General features: G+C 39.2%; 2 protein-coding genes across 2 annotated transcripts; one reads left to right on the plus strand and one right to left on the minus strand.

Moving 5' to 3' along the window:
* Positions 1-402: 402 nt before the first annotated feature.
* On the minus strand, positions 403-19,082 carry LOC115584026 (SPRY domain-containing protein 3-like). The gene is made up of 11 exons (XM_030421355.1): positions 18,949-19,082; positions 17,045-17,191; positions 16,797-16,872; positions 12,590-12,714; positions 11,067-11,199; positions 10,754-10,942; positions 7,951-8,100; positions 4,201-4,258; positions 3,459-3,578; positions 3,241-3,362; positions 403-3,137 (listed from the first exon to the last, which is right to left on the minus strand). The coding sequence occupies exons 2-11, from the start codon at positions 17,170-17,172 to the stop codon at positions 3,003-3,005; spliced, it is 1,236 nt and encodes a 411-aa protein (XP_030277215.1). The 5' UTR covers positions 17,173-17,191; positions 18,949-19,082; the 3' UTR covers positions 403-3,002.
* Positions 19,083-21,499: 2,417 nt separating this feature from the next.
* LOC115583470 (insulin-like growth factor-binding protein 5) lies at positions 21,500-23,592 on the plus strand. The gene is made up of 4 exons (XM_030420352.1): positions 21,500-21,839; positions 22,342-22,370; positions 22,462-22,581; positions 22,689-23,592. Exons 1-4 carry the CDS (start codon positions 21,530-21,532, stop codon positions 22,791-22,793), a joined length of 564 nt encoding a protein of 187 aa, XP_030276212.1. The 5' UTR covers positions 21,500-21,529; the 3' UTR covers positions 22,794-23,592.
* Positions 23,593-23,821: the final 229 nt, after the last annotated feature.

Genomic DNA, 23,821 nt, shown 5'->3' on the forward strand with positions numbered 1-23,821 from the left:
TATTATTTTCTTCATTGATGCTGATTAAATTGATGTTTTAGATTTTCAAATTTTATTGCTCACTGGTGCCTTATGTAGCAGTACTGTTGAGTTATAAATAGCAGTATTGGTACTTAAATAACATAGATTTTTTAAATCATTTTAAGACATCAGAGGAAATGTCTAAATGGCTTCTTCAGATCATCACCTCTGTGAAAACACTGCAACCCTTACAAAGGGGGACAACACACTGGGGAGTAGGGAAAATAATCATCATACAAAAATAAATTGAGGATTGAAATATGAGGTCTGCATTAAAAAATAAATAAATCTGATCTCATTTGCATGTGAAGTCAGCAAACAGCACTAATTGTTATAAATTTTAAACATGACCCAACAAAAGCGAGACGAAGCAGCCAATGGTGCAGTGAATGTAAATAGTCTTTATTTTTTAACATTATTTTTGGCATGTTTTTTCTGATTGCTTCAAGTGAAAAGAGACCTAAGTAAACAAGATATAAGAAACAAAAACACAGTACATGACAGGATGTACACAGGGGCGGGACAGAGACAGCTGCTGTAATTCTGTTGAACTTCATGATTAATGACATAAAAGAAAAGGTAAGGCTAAATATTAAAGCATGTGGCAGAGGGCCAACAGCAGCAGAGGAGGAACATTATCAGCTCCTGTGAACTCAGTTGCTGACTCACCAATACTGGACAATGACACAACCAAACCGGAGTACACCCCGTCTACAGTACAGGCTGATACGATGATGTGAGTGTGTTTCCTCAGCACACAGTTAGCAGCAGTTGAGCATCACATGAGCATCTCTCAAATCTTTACACTTCATGGACGCAATTAATCCTTATTCCAATAAATATACCTGCAGGAGAAGGATGACTCCAGCATGGATACAGTAAGGTGTTTTTCAGTGACCTGCAGAGTCCACAGACACGCAACACCTTTGGGACAAGGTGTCAATGCCCATTTTCTAACACTTCCCACATGATCCTACTAACAGGTGTATTATTTAATAAAGGATCCAAATTGGATGTTTTCACACAGGCACTTTGCCCATTAAAAGCAGTCTGGTTGTAAAAACATAAATCAAGTTCCTATATCTATTTATGTCAGATAAAGGGCAAGGTAAGGTAAAAGATAAAACTCTGGAAGTTGTTGTTGCCCGTACTGTTCCATATTTTTTAATAACTCAGTTACGCAACAGTTTTTGGTAAAAATTTGGTGTTTGACAGCACAAAAATCCCAAAATATCCCCTTACTATAACTTGACACATGAATCTGACAGGATAACAGTCCAAAAGTATTCTACTTTAACAGTCTGCAATTGCCCAAAAAATTGATTCCTAAGGAAAACAATGACTCACATCAAAAATGCATTACAGGTTTGTGGCAATCAATGGTTGACTTCAACATACAGCACAATCAATAAAAAATAACCATAGAAAAGACAAGGTATTTGATTTTCAAATATACCTGAGAGCAGCAAACAGTTACAGTATGGCTTCATTTTAAACATTCAGATCTTAAGTAAAAAGTAGAGTAGAAATGTTATACCATGTTACGTCTTTAATTATTCTTGACATGGTTTGATACTCAAGAGAATTGTCCTTCAGAATTTTCCCTTTTTGAGACATTTATGATCCATTTAATCCCAAATACCTCATGACACCGAATATCATGACTAAAAAATGTTGTTTTTTTTCTGAGAAGCTCAGTTTAAGGCTCCACTGGGTTTGTCATTAACTTAGATTAAAATGTTCTTGGTTTGACTGTTTGACTGTAAAATACAGGCTCCAATATGTGTATGGTTAGAGTTCTCCATCTGACATGATTGGTTTTACTTTCCCAAATATTCATCCCTAAAGAGTTTGCACTGATTATGACTGTATTTTATGACAGAATGTTGTCTACAATTAGGTGGAAAAAAAATATATCTGCTTTAAAAAAAGGAGTCATTAAAAACTAACCTGGATTTTAAAAACAATTAAATATCATCAATTTTTATTATTACATTTAATTATCCCATAATTCCTAATGCGTGTGGCTTGTACTTCATGTAAGAACCACAGCCACAAAGCAGCTGGTTTTACTGACTAAGTGAACTCACTGATTTACTGTTTTTTTCAAAGACTTTCCAAACACCATCACTCTCACCACTGAGTGTCAGCAACACGCCATCAATGAGCTCAGTGTAGCTGCAGGCTGTGGGAGTGAAGCTACATATCTGCTGACGTAGATTATAGCTGATAAGAGGGTCGCCTTGGTAGATGTGGTCTGCTCTGATTGATTCGTTATTCTGGTGAGATCCTTTCTGGCATTTGATCTTATTTTATTAACTTTACTTTGTCTGATGGAACAATAATAGTATTTCGCCCTCATAGACAACTGGTTTAACAATTTTCTGTATAAGGATTTCATTATAAATCACTTCTTTGAGGCTCGCCTCTTTCAAACAAAGTTCCCAGTGGATTACTGGTTTAACCTTTCAGGCACAGACTGTGAATTTCATGATTGACACATGAAGCTACATTCAAGAGAATTTCATCAAATTTGCTTTTATGTGTTTGATACATTAAAAGGAACTTTAAAAGAGCATGGGATACTGAGGACAAATTTGAAGACAATAGGCACATGAGAGTAAGGCGCTATAGGAGACCAAGAGCTGCAGCAGAGTCTTGTGATTGGTTTGCTCTTTTTTGTCAGTTGGACGTTACCCTTTATCGCATTTTCCCTCAAATTTAACTTGAGATGCGGTATAGGTATTCCTGAATGACCCCATGCAAGAAGTGTTCCTGAAGGGGCCTGAATAACATACATTATTCTGATCATTCCTACAGCATGAGGGCGCCACAGTCCCCTCCTACACTGGAGTGACTTTTTCAAGTAACGCCATTTATTTGGAGGTAATATTTTTAGTCCGATCTCCAAAATGTCCCAGAGCTCGATCATTCGTCCCTGCTCTGATTTCATCACTCAGATTGCATTTCCTACACTCAGCTCAGCCGCTGAGCGGGTGCAGGTCCACTCTGACCTTCTCCCCAGTGCTCATCATGCCAATCGTGGGATACAAGCCTCCAACAGGTAAGGCCACTTCCCTGCGGCCCACCACCTGTCCATTTCTGGTGAAGAAGACCTGTTCAAACACAAGGGCACAGCAAAGGGATAGTAAAAATATTAGCACTAAAGGCTTTAGGAGTCCCTTGCTTTGATATTCCAAAGTTTTAACAGCATCTCACCGCGACTTTCTTCCCCTCCACATCTTCTCCCTCGTCCTCCTCATCTTCATTGTTTGCATACAAGTCATTCTGAACCTCGCTCGGTTTGGGAAACACCTCGAGGTCCCAGTCATCTATGTCATCTAAAAGATAGAAAAAAAAAGAAAAGAAAAGAAAGACAGTTAAAGACTGAACAAGATGAGACACAGGGCTTTGTAGACCACATACAAGATGTTCACCTCCACCATCAAGGCTGTAGTCACGTGGGAACATGATCCCACAGCCCATTATGTCCCCTTCAAAGCAGCGTGGTCCAAACGGGTCTCCGACCCCGCTGCCCTGGAACAGCTTTCCATCATCTACAAAGAACACCAGATTAGATTCATGTCACATATATTAAAAAAATACAATCAAGACAAAGCTGCCATGACACAACACAACATCTGCCATTGTTAACCTCTCTAAAAATCTGTTTGTTTGGTTGAGCAGTGTAAAATATCCACCTATTCATTTTCTGAACCACTGATCCTGCTCAGCCTACACACACTGCACAGACAGACTAATTCCCAATCACTCCCACAGTTTCCAGTTTACCTAGCCTGCATGGTTTGAACTGTGGGAGGAAACCAGAGCAACCAGAGGAAACCCACGCAGACACAGGAGAGAACATGTATCAAATATTAAGTTGGGACAATGATAAAGTAGTTTAGTCGGAATTGTTTTCACTAACGCACTGAAGCCAAAGAAAGCTGCATAGAAATCAATTATGACTGTTGAATATTTCATTATCAATATTAATAAAATACTGGCAAACTGCTCTCTCTACTGTCGCCAGAAACATGAGAGACAGTTTGGTGCAGTTACCAATGTGACTGTGGGTGACAAACTTGAATCTAAGACAGATTTTAAGACTGGCAACAATGACATAGTTCAAGTGTTACATGGATTTAACTTGAAAACACATGTAACATCAGCACTCACCTGCATGATAGGCTATGGACCCTCTGCTCCAACCTGGATGTCTGTTTTTGGGGTAGTCCTGCAAAAAAAAAAACAGTCGAAGACAAAGTCACATATTATGATTCATCAACATAACTAGTCTGAACAATGTCCCCATCCACTTCACTACCAAGGCCAAGGGAGTTATGTTTTCATCCGTGTCTGTCTATTTGTTGTTTGGTTTGTCAGCAGGATTACACAAAAAAAATGCTGAAACCTGGACAAAGGATTCACATTCATGGCTGATCTCACAACAGATAAAAAAAAGGACATAGAAAACTCTACTGCGAGGTGACACCCATCCAGGTGTAGGGATTTTCTTTTCAATAAATCAAAAAACAAAAGCAAAAAAGTCTATTAATACATCAAGATCAAGATATTGAGAAAGAAGATTGAACATTATCTTGAGAAGTTTCCCTTCATTTAATTGGGGGTTACACATCATAAAGATTTGACAACCTGCAGACATCAACTGTAAGTTATATAATTAATCACTAAAATAGGAGTTCAGGTCAGCTTATTCAATGTGATTTGTAACTTTTCAGTCATCACCTGCTATTCAGTTCATCCAATAGAACTGTAGACATCTTATATCTATCTTTGGCCATCCTGAAGGTTTGTGGTCCCAAACCACCATCATCTGAGACACTGATCAGCTAAACCACCTACTGAATACAGTGACTATGCAGGGAGATATTCATGAAATGTATGTCCTGTAATAAACCCTGATCTAATATTGACTTTACGGTGAAGTGTTATGTGTAATTCTAGGAGGTCTAAGTAGCCGTTTACGCTCCTGTAATCAGAGCACTGATGTGATGATGAGCTCAGCAACAGGTAAAAAAAATTAGGCGTTAGAAGGAGAAAGCACGAGACAATAAAAAGGCCGTTATACCAGAGAATAAAAGAGATAAGTAATGACTGTTGCGCAGAAAACAGGACTTTCCCTGAAGCAACAAGAGAAAAAGGAATGCATCATCAACAATGATCCTTTATCCAATACAAGCAATCATTGAGTAACTGGTGAAGGTTGAGCATGAGTTACCCTGAGACAGAGAGACAAAGATTGAGAGACACCTTTGTTTTGCTTTTTTGCAGCGAAGTAATACTTCCCATCAGCAGGCTGATGCATATTGCAGAAGATGACAGGGGACGGAAAGAAAAACCTCAGGAATGACCGTCTGATGGATTTATAATGCTCCACCGAGAACCGCAGACACATCGAGAAAAACAATTCCTGGAAAACAATCAGCGAAATGACAGAGCTCCATTCTCCCCACCGTCTGACCCGAGGGCGCGACATGCCCACACACAGTATCTACCGGCAGAGGAGTCGGGGGAGCTGAATGGTAAGGGTGAGTGAAACAGTGATCCACCACCTCCCAGGCTGTGAGCGCCATCACACCTGGCAAAACAGCAGAGTGATTAGCAAGACTGACACTTGAGCAATTAGCGTCCATTTACCAAACGACGTGATGTCGACATCCAAAGCAGGTATTACGCAGATTTTTTAGCACAATATGCAGTTCATGATGATTTCATGGGAGGCTTAGGGCCTCACATCTCTGATGTGTAAACATTCAACAAGTCTTCTCTCTTATTTCCAAAATATGGATCGTCAATAGCTGTCATCAGCACAGATTCCAACCACCTAATGTAGCCAAACAAATAAGGATATCCTCCTTTAACTGCTTAGCCCGAGAAACTCCTGCATACTTTCAATTCTCTTCTATTCTTTGATTCTTGTGTATGGTAGTGCTAACTGATAATTCACATTTTCATTGTGTCAACTGAATATGAATTTGCACCATCACGAAAACCATCTTTTATGTCCCACTAATATTTGAAGCTTCACATAAAAAAATAACTAAATGTAATATTGGGTTGGGTAGAAAGGGTTGTGACTGGTTTCAATTATTTGTCGGATACCCCTTTGGGCCAAAGCGAACCAAGTTTGCTTTTTCATGAGAGTCACATCCTTCAGGTCCTTTATACGTCTCCAATTTCCCAGCAACAACAGGATCAACTAAGGTGGACTACATCGACTATAAAATAGTTGCTCCTAGCTTTGCATGCGTACACTGGCATCAGAACATGACTCGGAGCAGTGCTGCTTTGATTTGGCATCCATGATGAAAATCTTTTGTTTATTCTCCCATGGATCAGTCAGAACACAAAACACTAGCTCTGCTTTTTTAAACAGCGATCAGAAGCGGTGTTTGTCATAATAACCCCACCTCGAGGCCCTGACGCAAGTGGTTCTCTGTTCTAGACCAGCAAGTGTTGGTGCCGCTCTGAAACCACTTTTCCGAAGCCGAAGAACTGGTTCCAGAGCAGGCACTGGCTCCAAACAAGCATCTGAACTACTTCGGTCAAAAACCTGTAAGGGAGGCATCAGTTTGTGATGTCCAAAAATGAGTTTTTGCCGGTATCAAAGGGTGTGCAAGGTTACATTTTATCAATATGATCTCTTCCTTTGATTGTTGTAAGGCACATCTTTATGCTGATGATTCCACCATAATTATATTGCAGGCTCTGTACAACTGGTCATTAACAACCTGCAACGTTCTTTTTGTGCATTCCAGAAAACTTCTCAAGCTGGTACTATAAGCAATACGATCAAATGTATGGTTTGTCAAAATTAAAAACATAGATTACTGTAACCTCAAAATCTCCACAGTTAATGGATCAACTATTAAAGTCAGTCAGTGATCATCAAAAAAAAATGTTTTTCTTTTTAAATACATCCATCAGATTGTTGAATTAGCTATTCTAGCCATTTTGGATTATGGTGAGGTAATTCTTCTGAGGTCCTTGGATTCCATCTACCACTCAGTCCTGAGGTTTATATCTGGTGACAGCTATAATACTCATCACTGCATCCTCTATGATAAGATCGGTTAGCCTCCTCTGTCTGAGAGACTTCATACTCAGCAGATAATTACCATCGTATATAACATCTTTGCTACGTTGGTCATTTTTAAACTCACTCCAGTGACTGTATGGTTATTGAAGTGCCTCACGTTAGGACTGATCTTTGGAAGACTGCTTCTAATGTTAGTGCAGCAGTCTCTTAGAATCTCTTGCAGCATGAACTAAAACTGAACATTAGGTCTTTGCGAAAAAAAACCCCATCCTCTATCAAGCTTGTAATCATTGTTGTTTTGGAGATTTGTACTTCTATTTAAATCTTGTTTGCTTTTTGTGTGTTTGCTTAATGTCTCTGTTCATGTTTAGTATCAGGGAAAATAAGGGCCTCTCTCAACTGATTCTCTGAGTCTTAAATCAAGGTTCGAACCAATTAATTGCAGATTTTACTCATATCGTGACAGCATGGAAATAGGAAGTGAAATAAGGCAGAAACAGAAGAAACTGAGACAAAAGAACCATCTGATCTTATCTCATAAGTAACCTTTCACACACGTGACTGCAGTACTCTAGTTAACATGGCAGATTAGCATCTAAATGGAAAAACCTGCTTTCTATGGAAAACCAGATGTGGGGATGAAATGAGACAATATTTATTCTGTTGTTAGCTTTTCCTCTTTCGATCATTCATCACTCAGACTGGAAACAGTGAGACCAGTGGTGCATATGAGTGCGATGACGAGGATTGAGAGGGGGGAAAAGAACTTTTCTTACCCGACAGATAACAACAGAGTGTGTACAGTAAGTATCACGGCCAACAAAACTGACACGTGATGATTGTGGTGAAAATGAGGAGGCTCTCACCCTGCGTGCCAGCCCCAGGGCGATATAACACTTCTCTCCAGCATCTGTGATCTCCAGTTCATAGTAGTGGAAGCGTGTGTTGAGAGGCCGACGGGCCTGAGCCAAGCCAACGTCCACGATGCTCTTCCCTTTACCCACGTACTCCAGCAGCTGTGGAAATACAGCACAAACATTCAGGTTATGACTCAGTTACTATCCAATAATTTGTTACCATCTTAGCATGAGAACACTGATTTAAAACAGTATCATGATGTACCATCTGGAGTCATTTTTTTAAATTTTGCTTTATGTTCATCTTAAAAAAAAAAAAAATCCCTTTATTTTATACTTAGTAATGTACCTAGACAAAGTCAACTAAAGGACTTGAATACTCAAAACTTAAACGTTCTTGATGCCCCTCAGTCTGCTGTTACCTTACTGACTAAACACTTAGTTTAAGATACAGCTAAACCAATCAATATTTTGATATAATAACAATGGATAAAAAGTGCCAGATCGTGCCACTTTTAGCCCATGGTTTCGATTTTCCAGTCTGCAAACTCCACTTTGATAAGCCGACTGAATGCTGCCCCGCACCAAACATCATACACACACAGTTAGCGACCAGCTAGCCGGTGAACACAGCGGAGCACCTGAGGGGTGAAGACATGACATATTCCTCTCAGCAGTTCATTGAGACAAACAGAGGGACGATAATGGACTGACATTTGTGGTGTGACCAAATAAACTCGACTCCAAATGAATGTTCATGTGTAAATAGACTGATTTGCTGAAGATGTTGCCACAGTGTGATAATCCGTTATTGTTGCTGTGTATTCATCTTGTTCTGCTGGCCCCTAGTGGCAAAAAAATAAAAACTAGAAAATGAATGTAAAAATAAATGAACGCAGCTTTACAGCAAGTCTGTATGTCTTTTGAAAGATGTAATAACATAATCTTAGTCGTAGCGATTCAAAGTTTAATTTATAAGCAATACGAACCCTCGCTCAATTTTAATTCATTCATTCAGGACTTTTGCTTCTACAGCCGTACCTGGGCTAGCCTGACCAGTAGTTGCTGGTTTCCTAACGTTAGTTAACTTAAATATATTTGGTTGAGATTACAGTATGTTAGCTGACTTAATGATCCTTCTCTACTTGTATTACTGTTACATATTGCTTTAGCATATAACAACCCTGGTTAGCATGGTTACCACATGGGGATAATAAGGAACTTGCTTTGATATTGAATGGAAATTCATAAAAAAATTTGTACATTTAAATCTCATGATAATTTGTGTCTTTTATTACACTACTTAGCTGTGGTCAAGAAATATGCTGAACATAATGTATGTATCATATGTATAAAATTCCTGAGTTCGCACCAGTTTCACATTTTCTAATTGTGGTCTGGCTCTGCTGCCTTCTCAGGCTGGTAGAGACAAGAGTTGAACTAGAGAAGCGAGCATGTTTTATTCACCCATTACCCTTTTCGGGATGTTAGATGATGAGATGAAAAAAAAAAATAGGTCGCAACGTCATGCAATTCTTTCTTTCCTGGAAAAATAGGGCAGCGTCTGGATTCGTCATCGCCGCGCCGTATTGTTCCGAGACTAAAAGCAAGGCTACTGCAACAGAGATAACATAACTGTTTACTACATGCAGCAGAGGAGATCAACACCACGAAAAGCTGGATCCTTTTGCTGAGCGGCATTCATAAATGTCATGAACATACTGTCTGAAGATAACAGGGAAAACAAAAGACTACAACACTAGAGTCTAGGCCTAACACCTCATTTGTAGTACAGCTGCCCATTTTCTCGGTTAACTTCACACATCTCTCGTTAACAAACAGTCAGCTGGATGAGATGTCAAAGAAAAAAAGTAGTGATGAAAATGTGTAAAGTCATTAAGATCTCCCTTTAGTACCAATAACAACATGAGGTTGGTTTAAATTGTATACTTAGTTAAATAAATAAGATATATTTTAGTCTCATTTATCGGCATTATCAGACGGACTATTTTCTAGAGAACTTTAACTTGTGTTTTATCATCACACCTCATACTCTTCCTTTTCTCACTATATTGTATAAGCACAATCTCGAGAGGTAAACTCTAGTCTTGTAACTCTGGCTGACCACATTTGGAGCTGATATTAAATCACCCATTAATCTCTAAACAGCTCTGCCAGTTTCAGTTTATTTGTAGGCAATATCGGGAGTTTGTGTGTCTTGATAAACCGTTTTTGTCAGTTTTTGACACGCCTGCGTGTCCGATGCATTCACAACTATCAGCAAAATTAAACAGAACAACACTTGCAGTTACTGTTTGAACAATAACAGAGAAAAGAATTCAAATGAGAAACAGAAACCAAGAAGCATAATCTCAAACTTAAGTACGAGCCTTGAAATCCTGCATCCGGCTTTGTTACTGACTTGTTTTTCTGTCCTCACAGCCCTCAAGTAGTGTTACGACGTGCACATGTGTAATTGCTGATTTGCAGGTAGATCAGACTGTGGTTTATGGGCCCAACATTCATACAGGACAGGGCCAAATTTGTCGAACTGAAGGATAATTAAATGTGAGGGTGGCATAAGGTTAGTTGTTCCTGCCTCAGGGCTATTCAGCTGTCATCCCCTCCCATCCTTTTCAATTCAGGTTTTATGCGTATCAACGGCTGAGTCAAACACAAACACTGCAGCCCGGCCGTCACAGGGAGGGGTGGACGATATTCACTCAAGGATTTCTATATTGACTATGTGAGATAAATAAATAAATGTGTGTGTGTGTATATGTATACACACACACACACTTTCAGGACTCACTGTGCCAGTCACTCTGACGTCATGAAGACGGCCCCAGTCCTCTTCATGACTATCCACTATCATCTGCCCATCATCCTCCTCTGTGCCCCATTCAGCATTCAGGTCCAGCTGCACTTCTTCCCCCAGAGAGTGCATACCCACAGCAGGGTAGAGACCGTCAGGAGCTGCTGGGACCTCCACACTGCCGACCTAGGCGCACATTCAAATTTTGTATTTTTGAGGAAAAGTAGCTGGGAACACTCACGTGTAAAACTGCACTGGCTAAATAAATTCTGTCTAAGGTGAAGAAATATGGTGGTAATGGAGCACTTACTTCCTTGCCATTCTTGGTAAAAAACACTGTTAACTGTCCGTCATCAGAGTCCAGGGATATTCCACAGCCGATTCTGTCACCTCTACAGCATTTTGGACCAAACTGCTGACCTACAGTGTTGCCATTATACAGCCTGTGGAAAGACAAGTAGGAGAGGTTCAACGGCTGATCATTAATCATTTTAAGTTGTTTTAATCTCAGGCTAACATTTGCACTTGAGCTCTTACTAATGTGTTTTTATTGTCGTGTCTGATTAGATGCAGTGGTTAACAACACATTTCTCCTATGGGAGACAACAACGTTACCTACATTTCGGCAGATACAGAGAGAAACATCAGACGACACAAGTAACAGAAAATGAAGTTGGAAAAGGGTTAACAATCAGCAGCTCATTTGTGTAATCTGCCTCTGTTTAACTTATATTTTATACTGTAAATGTTTACTCGGTAAACTTGGTGTTTGCACTGATAATTGCATTGCATGCTCACTTGGATTTTTATTGCTCAGCCATGGACTGAAAGAAATCCAGCCGGAGACATTTGCTGCATGTCGTCAGCCCTGGATTATAGATAGAGAACTCTTGGCCCCTTATATGCACTATTTGATACTTGGTAAACAAACAAAACTACTCAAATGCCACATGGTTACTATTTAACTGATTCATTTAGTTGGGTAGGTAGTTATCTATTTATATTTTGCTATTCATACACAATTGGTTTGTCATGCACCTATAAAAAAAGTAAAGCTAACGTACAGTTGCAGTTTTAGAGTGGACATTCTTGTAGATTTTTATAATTATATAACTATTCTAAAATGTCTGTTAAACATTATTTTAACTAGGCAGTTCTTTTTCTCCACTGTCTGGGCCCTTTTGTGGCAATAAGGCCCAAGGCATGTGCGTAGAATGCCTAAATCCTGCCCAGCCTGTTGTTGCTGAATTCCCTCTCCCATCATGTCCTTTTTCTCTCTACTGTCAAAGCTCTGATGTCCACATACAATTTTAATAGCTTCCCTGTGGTGGAGCAAGTAGCGTTCGTGTGCTCTCAGATTGACTAACAAATGTTGTACTGTGTTCTCATCCATCAACAGTTTGTTATTGCAAACACCAGAATAAAAGAGAGAAAACATTCACAAGGTAGATAACCAAATGTGTACATGAAATCCTGGTGTCAGTCTGCCATAAATGTGTAATGTTCTCTAACCTTCGTCTAGTTTCTGAAACATGACCAAATGTTTTGTAACACTGACTGACGAAGCTCTTTCTAAAAGTAGTCAGAGTTTCAGAGAACTGGACATGAATTGTGCATTCCCCTTAGTCAAGACTCTCCCTAATTCATCTCAGACTCATTAACAGACCCTGAAAGCACATAAATATCATTATCTATACCAGGATAGTGTTTATAGACAGACTCACATGAGATATAGCATATCATACGTTATTTGGCTGCATCTCCATGTCAAATATCATTATAAACACGTAAAGTCTACAGTATGTTTTAAAGAAATTCAGCATGGTCACATACTTGCCATCATCAGCATGAAAAGCCACAGAGTTTGGGAGCCAGCCCGGCTGATGGTCCAGTTTGTACATCTGAGGCACCAAACCAACAGCAATCATTCCCCTCACTCCTGTATCGATGATGGTCACCTGCAAAGGCCATAAGTTGTCATTAGTTAAAATTATAATGAATTATAAATCATCACCAGAAGACATAAGAAAAAAAATACTTATCTCTGGGATGTCTCCAAACATTAATGTGACCAAACGTAGCTCAATTAAATTGGAAGACTGAATCAGAATCGGCTTAATTGGCCAGCTACATACAGAGGGCACTTGACTCATGTTTGTCTTTGCTCCCACAGGAACAGACATACAGCTAAATACAAGGATAATAAAGCCTAACAAACAAAGGTTGTAGTAACAGGCACCTATCACTTGTTTCTATGTAACTTCAGTAGGAGGGTAGGATCACAGAGTTACATACATGTTTAGGTCAACATACAACTTTTCAACACATTACAGCGTTATGACGTAATGATTTCTGTTTGTAGTCAGCACCTGCATTACATCTGAAACATTGTTAGAGACCTGGGATTTGTATTTGTACCACAGTGACGTTGTGCTCAGAGACTGTGGGGGACACCAAATTACATAAAATGCCAATTTTTACATAATGTTGCACTAAGAATAGAGAATACGCAGGATTGTAATGTACAAGTAAATAAAAAAAAAGTGTGTATATATCTAAATACTCACTGCTGACCAACAACGTCATAAAAACTTGTATACAAGTCAAGCGTTGTTATAATCGTAAACATTAGAAACAGTGCAAAGATATAAATAGTGATTATGTAGAGACAGGCTGTCATTACATTCTATAAACTTTGGAGGCGTGAGCATCACAGCCAGTAGCTTCAGATATGAATGTTTCTTCTTAATGATGTGGTGAGTCATTTTATTCTTCCTCTGACACATCTTAGGACGCCACCCGTGAATGTAAAACATGCTGTTGTCACATCCACATCCGACGTGTCATGAACTCCTCTAACAACACACTGGTAACTGTGCTGTGACTGAGGAAGATGAGGACGAGTTTTTCAGAACTTTTTTTATTTCCTTCAGTGGATGTTGTCATGTGAGGGTGACACAGCCACTGTGATAAACTGCATAGTATGTGCAGTACTAATGTTATGTTTACAAAGAAATAGGTTTTTAGCAAACATGTTTGATATAATGCTACTGCTATGCTAGCAGGGCTGAACATGACCATGCTACTGTGCTGTTGATCAGGTATTATGTTTGTTTGCCACCTTAGAGTTTGGTATGTTAGCATGCTTATATTTGACAATTAGCACAGCACAGCTGAGGCTAATGGGAAGCTCATTAGTTTTGCAGTTATTCTGTGACGAAGTATTAGTCAAAAAATCCTGAAGGTGTCACGAGATCAACAAAGTCAAAGAGATTCATCCTCTGGGTACCATGAATGGGCGTTTTTTTACAGCAATCCATCCAATAGTTGAGATATTTGAGTCAAAGTAGTGAAGCACAGTTTTACAAATTTTGAGCCTCAGGTTTTATATGTCATTATATTCTACTTTTAGGTTTGACACTGCTCTTGTTTTCACATCATGAAATTTCCAAACCAACTTCATAGTATCTGTTTGTACAACATTGCATGTTGGTTCAATGTGAAAACCCTCCAGTAAAGAGCTGGCTTTCACCGCTGTTATCATAACTAAATGCTGACCATATGACATCATCCCTAGGGAGCCCAACATGGACACACTGCAATCGGAGCACTGCTGGCAAATCCAGGGCGAGGAGAAGAGGAAACTTTTTAAGTTCTTTCCCATGACCTCAGCAGTGGTCTCCAGAGAGTGAGTAGTAAGTAATACGTCCCTATTTTCTGTGTCAGTGTAAAAGTGCAGAAGACAGAAATCTACAATAAGCACCTGCTTTACAGTAATTTATTGGCTCATATGCCCATTTACGTAAATGGCTTCCTATCTCCTCCTACGTGACTCTCACAAAGTGAGTCACAACAATGAAACACATGAGTTTAAAAGGTTGAACGGGTAAGTTAGTGTTTCATTTCACGTCAGACCGGGGGCAGGATGTGTGTGTCAGGCAAGTTTGAACACGGTTTACTCTGAGTAACAGTCACGGTCTCAGGATGTTTGTGCACTACAGTGTCTATTAGGAAGAGCAGTGAAATAAACAAACCAGCACATGATTTGTAAATGAGCCGCAATGTTTTTGGCTCGCTGAAACCAATTTGCCAGGGCTGAGGGAAGCAAGCCTGATCAGAATTAAAGTGAAAAGCACCACTGTAACTCTGATATACTGTACCTGTGTATGCAGCAGTAAATGTTCTTTATTGTTACAGTATGAAGTACAGTACTGACCCTTCATACCAGTTTTTGTAGTTGCTAGCTGAGGCTGTTTACAAAGAGAGTGAGAATCTGACTCCAGTGTTGTCAACAGCACAGTATTATATATTTCAGCCACCCAAGCATCAGCTAAGACTTGTTAGTGATGTTTTAGCAGAAGCAATTGTATCTTTAAGACCAAATTTTACAGAAACATTTCCACCAGCTGCAGCTAATAAAACCTGCTCAAAAGTGCTGTAAGTTCAGCCAGCAAAATTATTGGTTTCCAGCTAGAGATGTCATGCCTCCTTTTGTCTGCCTTTGTCTTAAACCAAGGACTCATTGTTGTTAAACAAAATGCCTTCGTTATCATTGTTGGCTGAATACAGTTTGGTGCTAAAATGGAGGGCTTCGCATGCTTAGCAACAGTAGCTAAGGGAGGCAGGGCTTAGTTACAACACACTTTGTATGAAGTGAATCGATGTTAAAACTGCAGGACATGTTTGTGACTCTGGTGACAAAATGTACTGAGTATCTGGAAGAATAACACTTACCCTACTTCCCCTCAGATCCAAAAATATATTCCTCTCGGTCACAGGCTTTATGATAAAAATGATGCAATCAAAAGACATCAAGACATGTTTTCATAACCTGTGTCAACATCAGAGATGTTATGGAGGAGGTTCAAACTGGCAAACCTGCTCAGCATGCAAAAGTGAATCTGTTTCCATTATAAAATGTATAGTTGTTATTTGTTCAACACCTGAACCTGCTTCTGACATTTGGTCATACATAATTTTGATAAATGTGACATGAAGAATTGGTGTTAACTTCAGTAATTACTGTACACACAGTCCCAACACACAACATAAAGGGAGCTGCCAAGTATCAAATCTAATTGCAAGCTTAGAGATGTTTAGTCTCTAAAAGAAGTGTCAGATGTTATTTTTCATTGTGGCTCAACAAGATGACGGCAAACAATCAGACATGACTCTCAACGACAGAGCAAGAGTTGTGTCTGAAAGCTACAATAAATTCTAGTAAGTAAATGTCATCATTATAATCTACATAGTGTAAAAGAAATCAATGTACTTTATCACTTTCTACTTACTGCAATTGACACAAAAGTGGATCATCTGTGTTTCAAATATAAAAAAATATATTTACACCAAATAATAATAATTCATTTATTGTTTTCTTGAATGCATCTGAGCTGAACCTCCATGTCTGTGCACTGCATTGTGGGACAATAAGTGTCTTTCAATACAAAGGCAAAAATGTATTTGTATAAATTCTCACTGCTGAATTTTCTATGCAGTGTGGAAATGAGGACATGGGTCATTTGTTAGTACTTCACTATAAAAACACCCCGTTACATACTGATGTTTACATTGTAATACAGCAGTATAGTATTAAGTATAGCTTAGCTTCTTTTGATTACCTCCCAGATTGTTTCACTTGTATCTCCATTTGGAATAAAGTGACTCATGTACAAACAAGTCTGAGAAATGTGGCCGTTTTACCACCCCACATGCTTAATAAGTCCATAATTAAAAGCATCCTGAATACATTATATAGCTGGCAAGAATTCAAGAAACCTTGTAGGACTTAGGCTGATAATTACAACAATAAACCTGCTACAAACTGTGGTGCATAATAAAAAACAGCTCAGCTTAGAGAGTTATATTGGGTTCTTCGCTGAATATCACACTGAAACTCATAAAGGCCCAAAGTAGAGAATCATTGTTAATCAGGCAAATTTACAAGTAAAATCAAGTCACTAAACAACAAGTCTGGCTGTATTTTTAAATTGTCACTGCTACACTATACACAGACTGAAAAGAAAAGATCATCTCTTACTTCATAGTAGCGATTTCTTCTCGACAATGGCCTTGCCGCCACAAAACAGCCAACTTCATCTGAATTCCCATGATACCTACAGAGAGATCCAAAAAGTAAAACTAAATATTACAATAACCATCACTTCTGCTGAGAGCAACCAAAGTGGAGTGCTGACTCAGCAAGTGAAGGAAAGGCTTCAGTGTATAATAAGGGACTAAACCTCATGAGTTTCAGACTCTCATGATGGCATGGCTCATCACTGTTACCTGAGTATGTCTCCATCTCTCAGCATCCTTTTGAGTCGCTCCCGATATCGCACCGCTCGCACTTCACGAATTTCTCGAATTCGCCTCCTCCAGTTCAGAAAGCGATAATGAAGGTTTATGTCGTCCATGTCTTAAACTCATTACAATCTGGGACAAAAGAAGAGATGTTTCACTGCTTTAGAGAATCACATATATCATCTGACACTAGATCTGAAGACAAAGGGCTATTTATGCGTATATAATTTGTTCCTTATGATTTATTTGACTGAAATATCAAACTAATGACTCAAATGTGTGTTCACTCAATCATCATAGCCACAGAAGCTATTGGGGAAAACTTTCAGAAAACAAGAGGACTAGTAACAGCACAGGTCCTCCTTAAAAACACAGCAAACATCTCTGATCACAACATGATTAACACTGTTGCCTGACAACAAGAAGGACCTGGGTTTGAACCTCAGGCCGAACCCTTCCCGTGAGGAGTTTGTGCATTTGTGTTTTTCCATTTATGTTTAATCCCACATTCCAAAGACAAGCAAAGGCCTGGACAGTGACTGTACACTGCCAACAGGCATGAACGTGAGTCCCCTGTTCGTGTTAGTCCCAGGATGGACAGGTGTGGGTGTCTTCCACCCAATGTCAACTGTGACTGACTGACTCAAGTATCGACTGATTCCTCCGTTACTAACAGACACCCTGACTCAGTGATGTGTTTCTGGTCTTTCTCTGCCCAAAACACTGCAACATTTGAACCTAATATCTCACTGGTGTAGGGGGCAAGTAATGATCATTTCTTTTACTGACTACTGAGTTGACTTTTTACAAGAATCAATCAATCAATCAATCAATCAATCTTTTAGTCTATTAAATGTCAAAGGGCAAGGGCTGAAACTAATAATCATTTGGTTAATTTGATGATTACTTTCTAGATTCATTGATTCACTTTGGAAATTTCAGAAAACGGTGAAAATTAACGATCACGGATTCCCAAAGTCCAAGATGACGTCCTCAAACGTCTCACTTCGTCCAAAACTCAACAATGTTCAGGTTAATACCAAGGAGGAGAAAAGAAACCAGGATACTCAAATTTAATAAACTGGAATCAACCTTAATCCTTAAAAAATACTCAAACCAATTTATTGATTGATGATCATACTGATTATTGATCACTGAAAACATCTGGCAATGGATATAATAGTTGACAACTAATCGATGAATTGGTAAATTGTTGCGGCCTAAGAATACTTGACATTTGTGCTTAAAACATATCAATATCAGATAATTTTTCCGTTAATCAACTGATCAATTAATCGTTTCAGCTAAACGCTGGTCAATTACATATAATTTATCATGTTTTTCCTGTCAGGTTAGGTAATCCAAGCCAGGGTGAATCAGGTGACAGGAACTTTATCATACAGTCAGGTTTTATTTTTCCATTCACAGCCATAACATAGAGCAAAAGTATTTTACTGTGTGGATTTTGACTGCTTGGTAACATTTTTAGTTTCGTCTCACAACGTCGGAGTATTTGATCCTTTCAGAACATAAGAAAGTGAAAGTAAATAGAGGGCAATTTTTTTTCCAAAGTGGTAACAAAACCGACTTTCCAGCCCAAATACGACTAAATAAAAAATAGTTAAGGCTGTAAATGTCGATGAGTAAACAAATATTCAACCTCATATGATCATTTGATGTGGGTTAACTCCGATGTAGCCATTTCCGAGCCTACCCTAAACGCAGCATCGCATTTCCCAAACTACGGGCAGGACTGTGTTGGCCGGCTAGCTGCTTTCAGCGACACAACATAATCGCGCTGTGCGGCCAATAATGTCCCGTAAACATGACTATACACCAGGTTTCACACAAACTACGAACAACCTATTCGTCTCGTGTTGGTTCCTTACTGTTTTTAAACTTGTAATGCGTCGTCCTTCGGTTTTTCTTCCAATTTTAAGGAGGTGAAGTCTGTCACTTTATGTCTAACCTGCGCTGCCGGAAGTCCCGCCCTCTCGACCAATCACAGCGTAGGATGAGGACAGCGTCGTTAACCTGTGCAGTGCCGTGTGTGCGCGCGTCTGTGTGTGTGCGTGTGCATGTGTCTGTGTTTGGTTTTACAGTTGGCGTTTTACATATTCTTTTACATATATTTTACATGGGGAGTAACACATATATAGCATAAAAGAGAAACTTTGTTACCTCAATGTTTGATAATATAAAGTTTAACTGTATAGGATAATACTTGTACACTTGAACAACACATTTTACAGTCATATTCAATGTATTATTGTTTGAGTGGCTAACGTTGTCCTTTTTATACACAGTAAGAGAGATATTCCATTGAGGTTGGGTTCTCTTTGGCAAAGTGATCTATGACAGACATAAAGATAAGAAAGGAGAGTATTGTTTGGTACCTTACCTTTCACTGATGCAATGGCCCTTTCACAGTGAACATATGCTACTATAAGTAAAGGGTATAACGGGTGGGCAATATGGATAAAATCTTATATCACTGTATAATTATATGTTATATATATGTCATTAATCATATAGGCTAGTACAATGTCTAGAACATTAATTCAACTGATGTAGAAAATCATACATAAAATGCGTAAAAGAAAGATCAAATGGGAGTGTTTTTGTCAAAAAATCAAGATATTTCATTACATTCATGCAAATAAATCCTATTAATTCAGCATCGCCCACAGAGGACTAATACATCCTGAGGTATTAAGGGATGATAAATCATTCAGATCAAGTAGTCTTATCTCGACTTAAGAGATATCATTATGTTCAATCCCTGGGTAACTAAGTTACATTTGTATTTGAGATTTAGTGGTCACAAGCTGGAAAAATAATATATCAAGTTGGAAGACTATCAGATTTTTTAAGATCGCGTCCTCTAATTTAATCTGTTGTGACTCACAGACAGTGGAATTTACAGGGTGGGACTCGTTGCTTGTGGCTATTAATGTCTTAGTCATGCAACCTTGAGTGGCACTCCTTCAGCCTCTCAGTGTCGGCCGTTTCCTCTAAATCTTTGGCCCTGGAGTTACAGCCACTGTAAACACGCTCGGTGAACAAAGTGTTTGTTTAGTGGTTGCTATTTAAAGACAACGCTGAAAACAAGGACGATGGCTGGAAGTTACTAAATACTTTTACGCCTGTTAGTGTAACTTGGTATTTTATCACAGTACTTGTACTTCTTAAAACATTTCATAACTTTATTTGTACATCTTTTGTTAGTCTTTAATTGAATATGTGTTTAACTGCATTTCAAATCATGCTCAAAGTGCTGTGTTGGGGGCTGACTATAATCACCATAAACTACACGGTACTGTTACAAAACAACTGACCATAGAGAAGTAAAAACATTTTAACTGGTTTAATTGGTACTCAGTAGGGTGACACTAAGTTTAACTGTTTGCATTGCATTTAAAGGGGCACAAAGTAGTTTTTGGAGAAGAAATTCAAAGCCTGGATTTTAATATCTACAATATTAATGAGGTAATAACAGAAACCTTCCTTTAAGTTCAGTATGTTTATTCAGTTGATTCAGTCATAAAAAAACAGTTTGTTTATTTAGTTTAAAAATGAATCAGTCAATGAATGTCTTTAGAGGTTTTTATATGTGAAATCTGTACAGTTAGTAAGTGCAACTGTGAGATATATAGAAGTACAGTATTTGTTTGTGAAATGTAGTGATAAACATGTATGAAGTAGCATCATTTGGAAGTAAAAGTAAAACTAAAGTACATCATAATAGCTGTAAAATAAATACACAGCTTCAATATGTGCACTTAGTTACATTCCACAACTGCCGATGGCTTCACTTTTACATTTGCTTTGTTACTTAAACTTGCGTTGTTCATTCCAGTTTTCAGCTACAATGAATAGTGACTCATGATAAGACACACAATCTAATCAATAAATAAATTCTGTGTGGACAGACATTCTCTGTCATGATGAACGCCTGTGATTTTAAAACTTGCATGCTGAACTTCTTGTTTGCTGACCCACGATTGGCTGCTTACACCGAAGCATCACTTCTGTTAGTAAATCAGCCTCTGAGTGGGGAAAAGGCAGAGCAACGGAGGAACATACGCAGCGATCACTCTGTGATTTATGTCGGTGTAGAAAACATTACTATCCTGCAAGATGACAGGCAACAAATGGTATGAGCATGCGTGAGAGTGCGTGTCAGAGACAAGGGGAAACGGGGTGTGCTCAGCTCTGTGGAAATGAGAGGGAAAACTAACATTCTCCATCACGTACCCTCCCATACCTTTCCCCACTGCTCTTTAAAAGCTGCTGCCAGTGGTGTCTGTCAGCCTCATTATCATTCTGTCTTGGCTTGAGGGAATTACCGTCCACATTGCGACACACACACAAACTGCAGGCGTCCTCACAGAAACCAACAATCACATAGTCAGTAGTAGGGGACTGTTATCATCGCTTAGTGGACCTCTTCCAGACCTCCAGTGTGAGATGCTCCTGTGTCTGAACATCCTGGTGCTGCTCCTCCTGCAGCCGGCTCTGTCACTGCCGCTGACCACCCCGTCCAGAGGATGTCCCACCTGTAAATCAAAGTCCACAGAGAGTCAGCCGTCTGTAGATACAAACACCACCTCTCTGGCTGTTGGAGAACCGTGTGGGGTCTACACTCTGAGCTGCGCCCAAGGTCTACGCTGCGCACCACAGGAGGATGAGCCGAGGCCCCTCCGTGCCCTGCTGGAGGGCAGGGGAGTCTGTACTAACGGCAGCAGCATCGGCCCGACTGAAACTGTCCAAACGGCAGGTAAGAGTCCCACGTTGTGCCTGAAGATGATGTTCATGTTGTGTTGATTTTTAAAACTGATACTCATAGTTACCTTATTTGTCAGTTTTTGACAGTTTCACCTCCGTACAGCTTACATTAAATCAACAAATGAGTGTTGATCCGTCTTCCCGTAGCCTGAACAACCATGTTTGTGAAAGTCAACAAAATATTTGGCCACAAGAACACACCTGTGTTTACACGCCGAGTTTATTTTTTCCATTGCCAACAGCTCCCGGGCACGCTGTTACATAAAAACAACCGCATAACCAGATGTAGCAAAATATGACAGCAATTTGCAGGAAAAATGTTTTTATGGCTCAGTGATTGTGGTATAAACTTTTATTTGTTTTCCAACATGGGTGTTACGATTCATCTATTAGTGCTTTTAGTTTATTAGTAATGTTAGTTGACTTAGTGCATTACAAAGATAACAAAAACAAGTGACCATGTGATGAATGTTTTTGTCTTTATCTCATCCTAGCGACAGCACCTACCGAGGATCCAAACGAGGTAAAAATCCTTTTTGTCAAATGGGCTCAATAACTCAGAGAAAAAGCACATTAGGCTCGCACTTACGTGAATCTGCTGTCTCTTCCTACAGGCTCCTTGTCGTAAACTGCTCACTACACTTATCGAAGGTCTTGATGCCCATGTATTCGACCCGAATAACGACATATACATGCCCAACTGTGACAAGCGCGGCTTCTTCAGAAAGAAGCAGGTGAGTTTAGGCGAAATTACAGGAAACCGCTGAAAACCTTTCTGTAGACATGTGGTTCGTGTTTCCAGCTGCATAAACAGATTCATGTGTTTGTTGTGTTGGTACAGTGCTGGTCGTCTCGAGGTAAGCGGCGTGGCAAGTGCTGGTGCGTGGATCAGAACGGCATGCCGGTGGCCTCAAAGACTAAACAGAAGGGCGGACTGGGTTGTTGAGATGCACCGAGGCAGAGGAGGCTGAGGCGTCGATACGAGAGAAAGATGAAGGAACACCACACAGAGTTTAAAGGAGCTCTGCACAGTCTCACATTTCACTCACCAGCAGCCAGAAACAGCTTCTCCACCAATGAGAGAGCTGCCTCGAAAACAGGTGTAACTTTGTCTCCTTGCGCCCTCTACTGAACATGTAAGGCCTGTATTGATAAGATATTCCTATAAAATCCACTTCTATTAGATGTCAAATTTGATCAATATTTGAAAGTGTCACATGGAAAGAGACTCTAATGAGATGATTAACCTGGATCCTCTCCTGCCCAAAAACTAGCCCAATAACACTCCATACTAATATATTCAGTTAAATCAACCAAGCATCAGGAACATCATGATTTGATCAATTGTATTTATAGCCTACGTATATTTTCAGTATTTTATTTTACATTGGAACCACTGTAAGTGTTTTACTGTAACTGCTGTACAAAATCTGAGGATGTAACCCTATTTAAGTCACTTTGAATGTGATACTCTATTTATGTTAATATTGCTAATGAACAAATAATTTATCAGTGGTTGCCTATAAGAACAGATACCTGAGGTGTTATTTTGAAAGCCTGGATTGTTTTTTAACGTAGAATTGAATGGGGGCATTATATGGGGGCATTTATATTTTTCTTACTGCTCTTTTTACTTATTTATTATCACTGTTTTAACTGATGCTCTCTATTTTTGCTATCCCCTTTGCTGCTGTAATAATGCAAATTTCCCCAATGTGGGCCAAATAAAGGATTATCTTATCTAATCTTATCTTGTCATTATTGTGAGTTTCATTTCTTGGAATTCATTAAGAAAATGTGCTTGTGCAATAGAGTTTTAACTGAAGATCTGTGGATTTTAACAGTTCGAAGATCATATTGAAGGTTCAGTGTCATGTAACAGGGTGAACGGTGTCTCTGTCACAGCTTTCACTTGTTTCTGCACTATGGAACTTCAGTGAGAGGGCAGGATCACAGCGTTACATACATGTTCAC

The sequence above is a fragment of the Sparus aurata genome, chromosome 6 (genome assembly GCF_900880675.1).
Source record: "Sparus aurata chromosome 6, fSpaAur1.1, whole genome shotgun sequence".
NCBI classification, from domain to species: domain Eukaryota; kingdom Metazoa; phylum Chordata; class Actinopteri; order Spariformes; family Sparidae; genus Sparus; species Sparus aurata.

Coding starts and splice junctions, on each gene's coding strand:
- LOC115584026 (XM_030421355.1), bottom strand. CDS start 17,172: ATGGACGACATAAACCTTCATTATCGCTTTCTGAACTGGAGGAGGCGA. Junction 12,715..16,796: donor GAAGAAATCGCTACTATGAA/GTAAGAGATGAT, acceptor TGGCCTTTGCAG/GTGACCATCATCGATACAGG. Junction 3,579..4,200: donor GTCCATAGCCTATCATGCAG/GTGAGTGCTGAT, acceptor TGTTCTTTGTAG/ATGATGGAAAGCTGTTCCAG.
- LOC115583470 (XM_030420352.1), top strand. CDS start 21,530: ATGCTCCTGTGTCTGAACATCCTGGTGCTGCTCCTCCTGCAGCCGGCT. Junction 22,371..22,461: donor CTACCGAGGATCCAAACGAG/GTAAAAATCCTT, acceptor CTCTTCCTACAG/GCTCCTTGTCGTAAACTGCT. Junction 22,582..22,688: donor GCTTCTTCAGAAAGAAGCAG/GTGAGTTTAGGC, acceptor GTGTTGGTACAG/TGCTGGTCGTCTCGAGGTAA.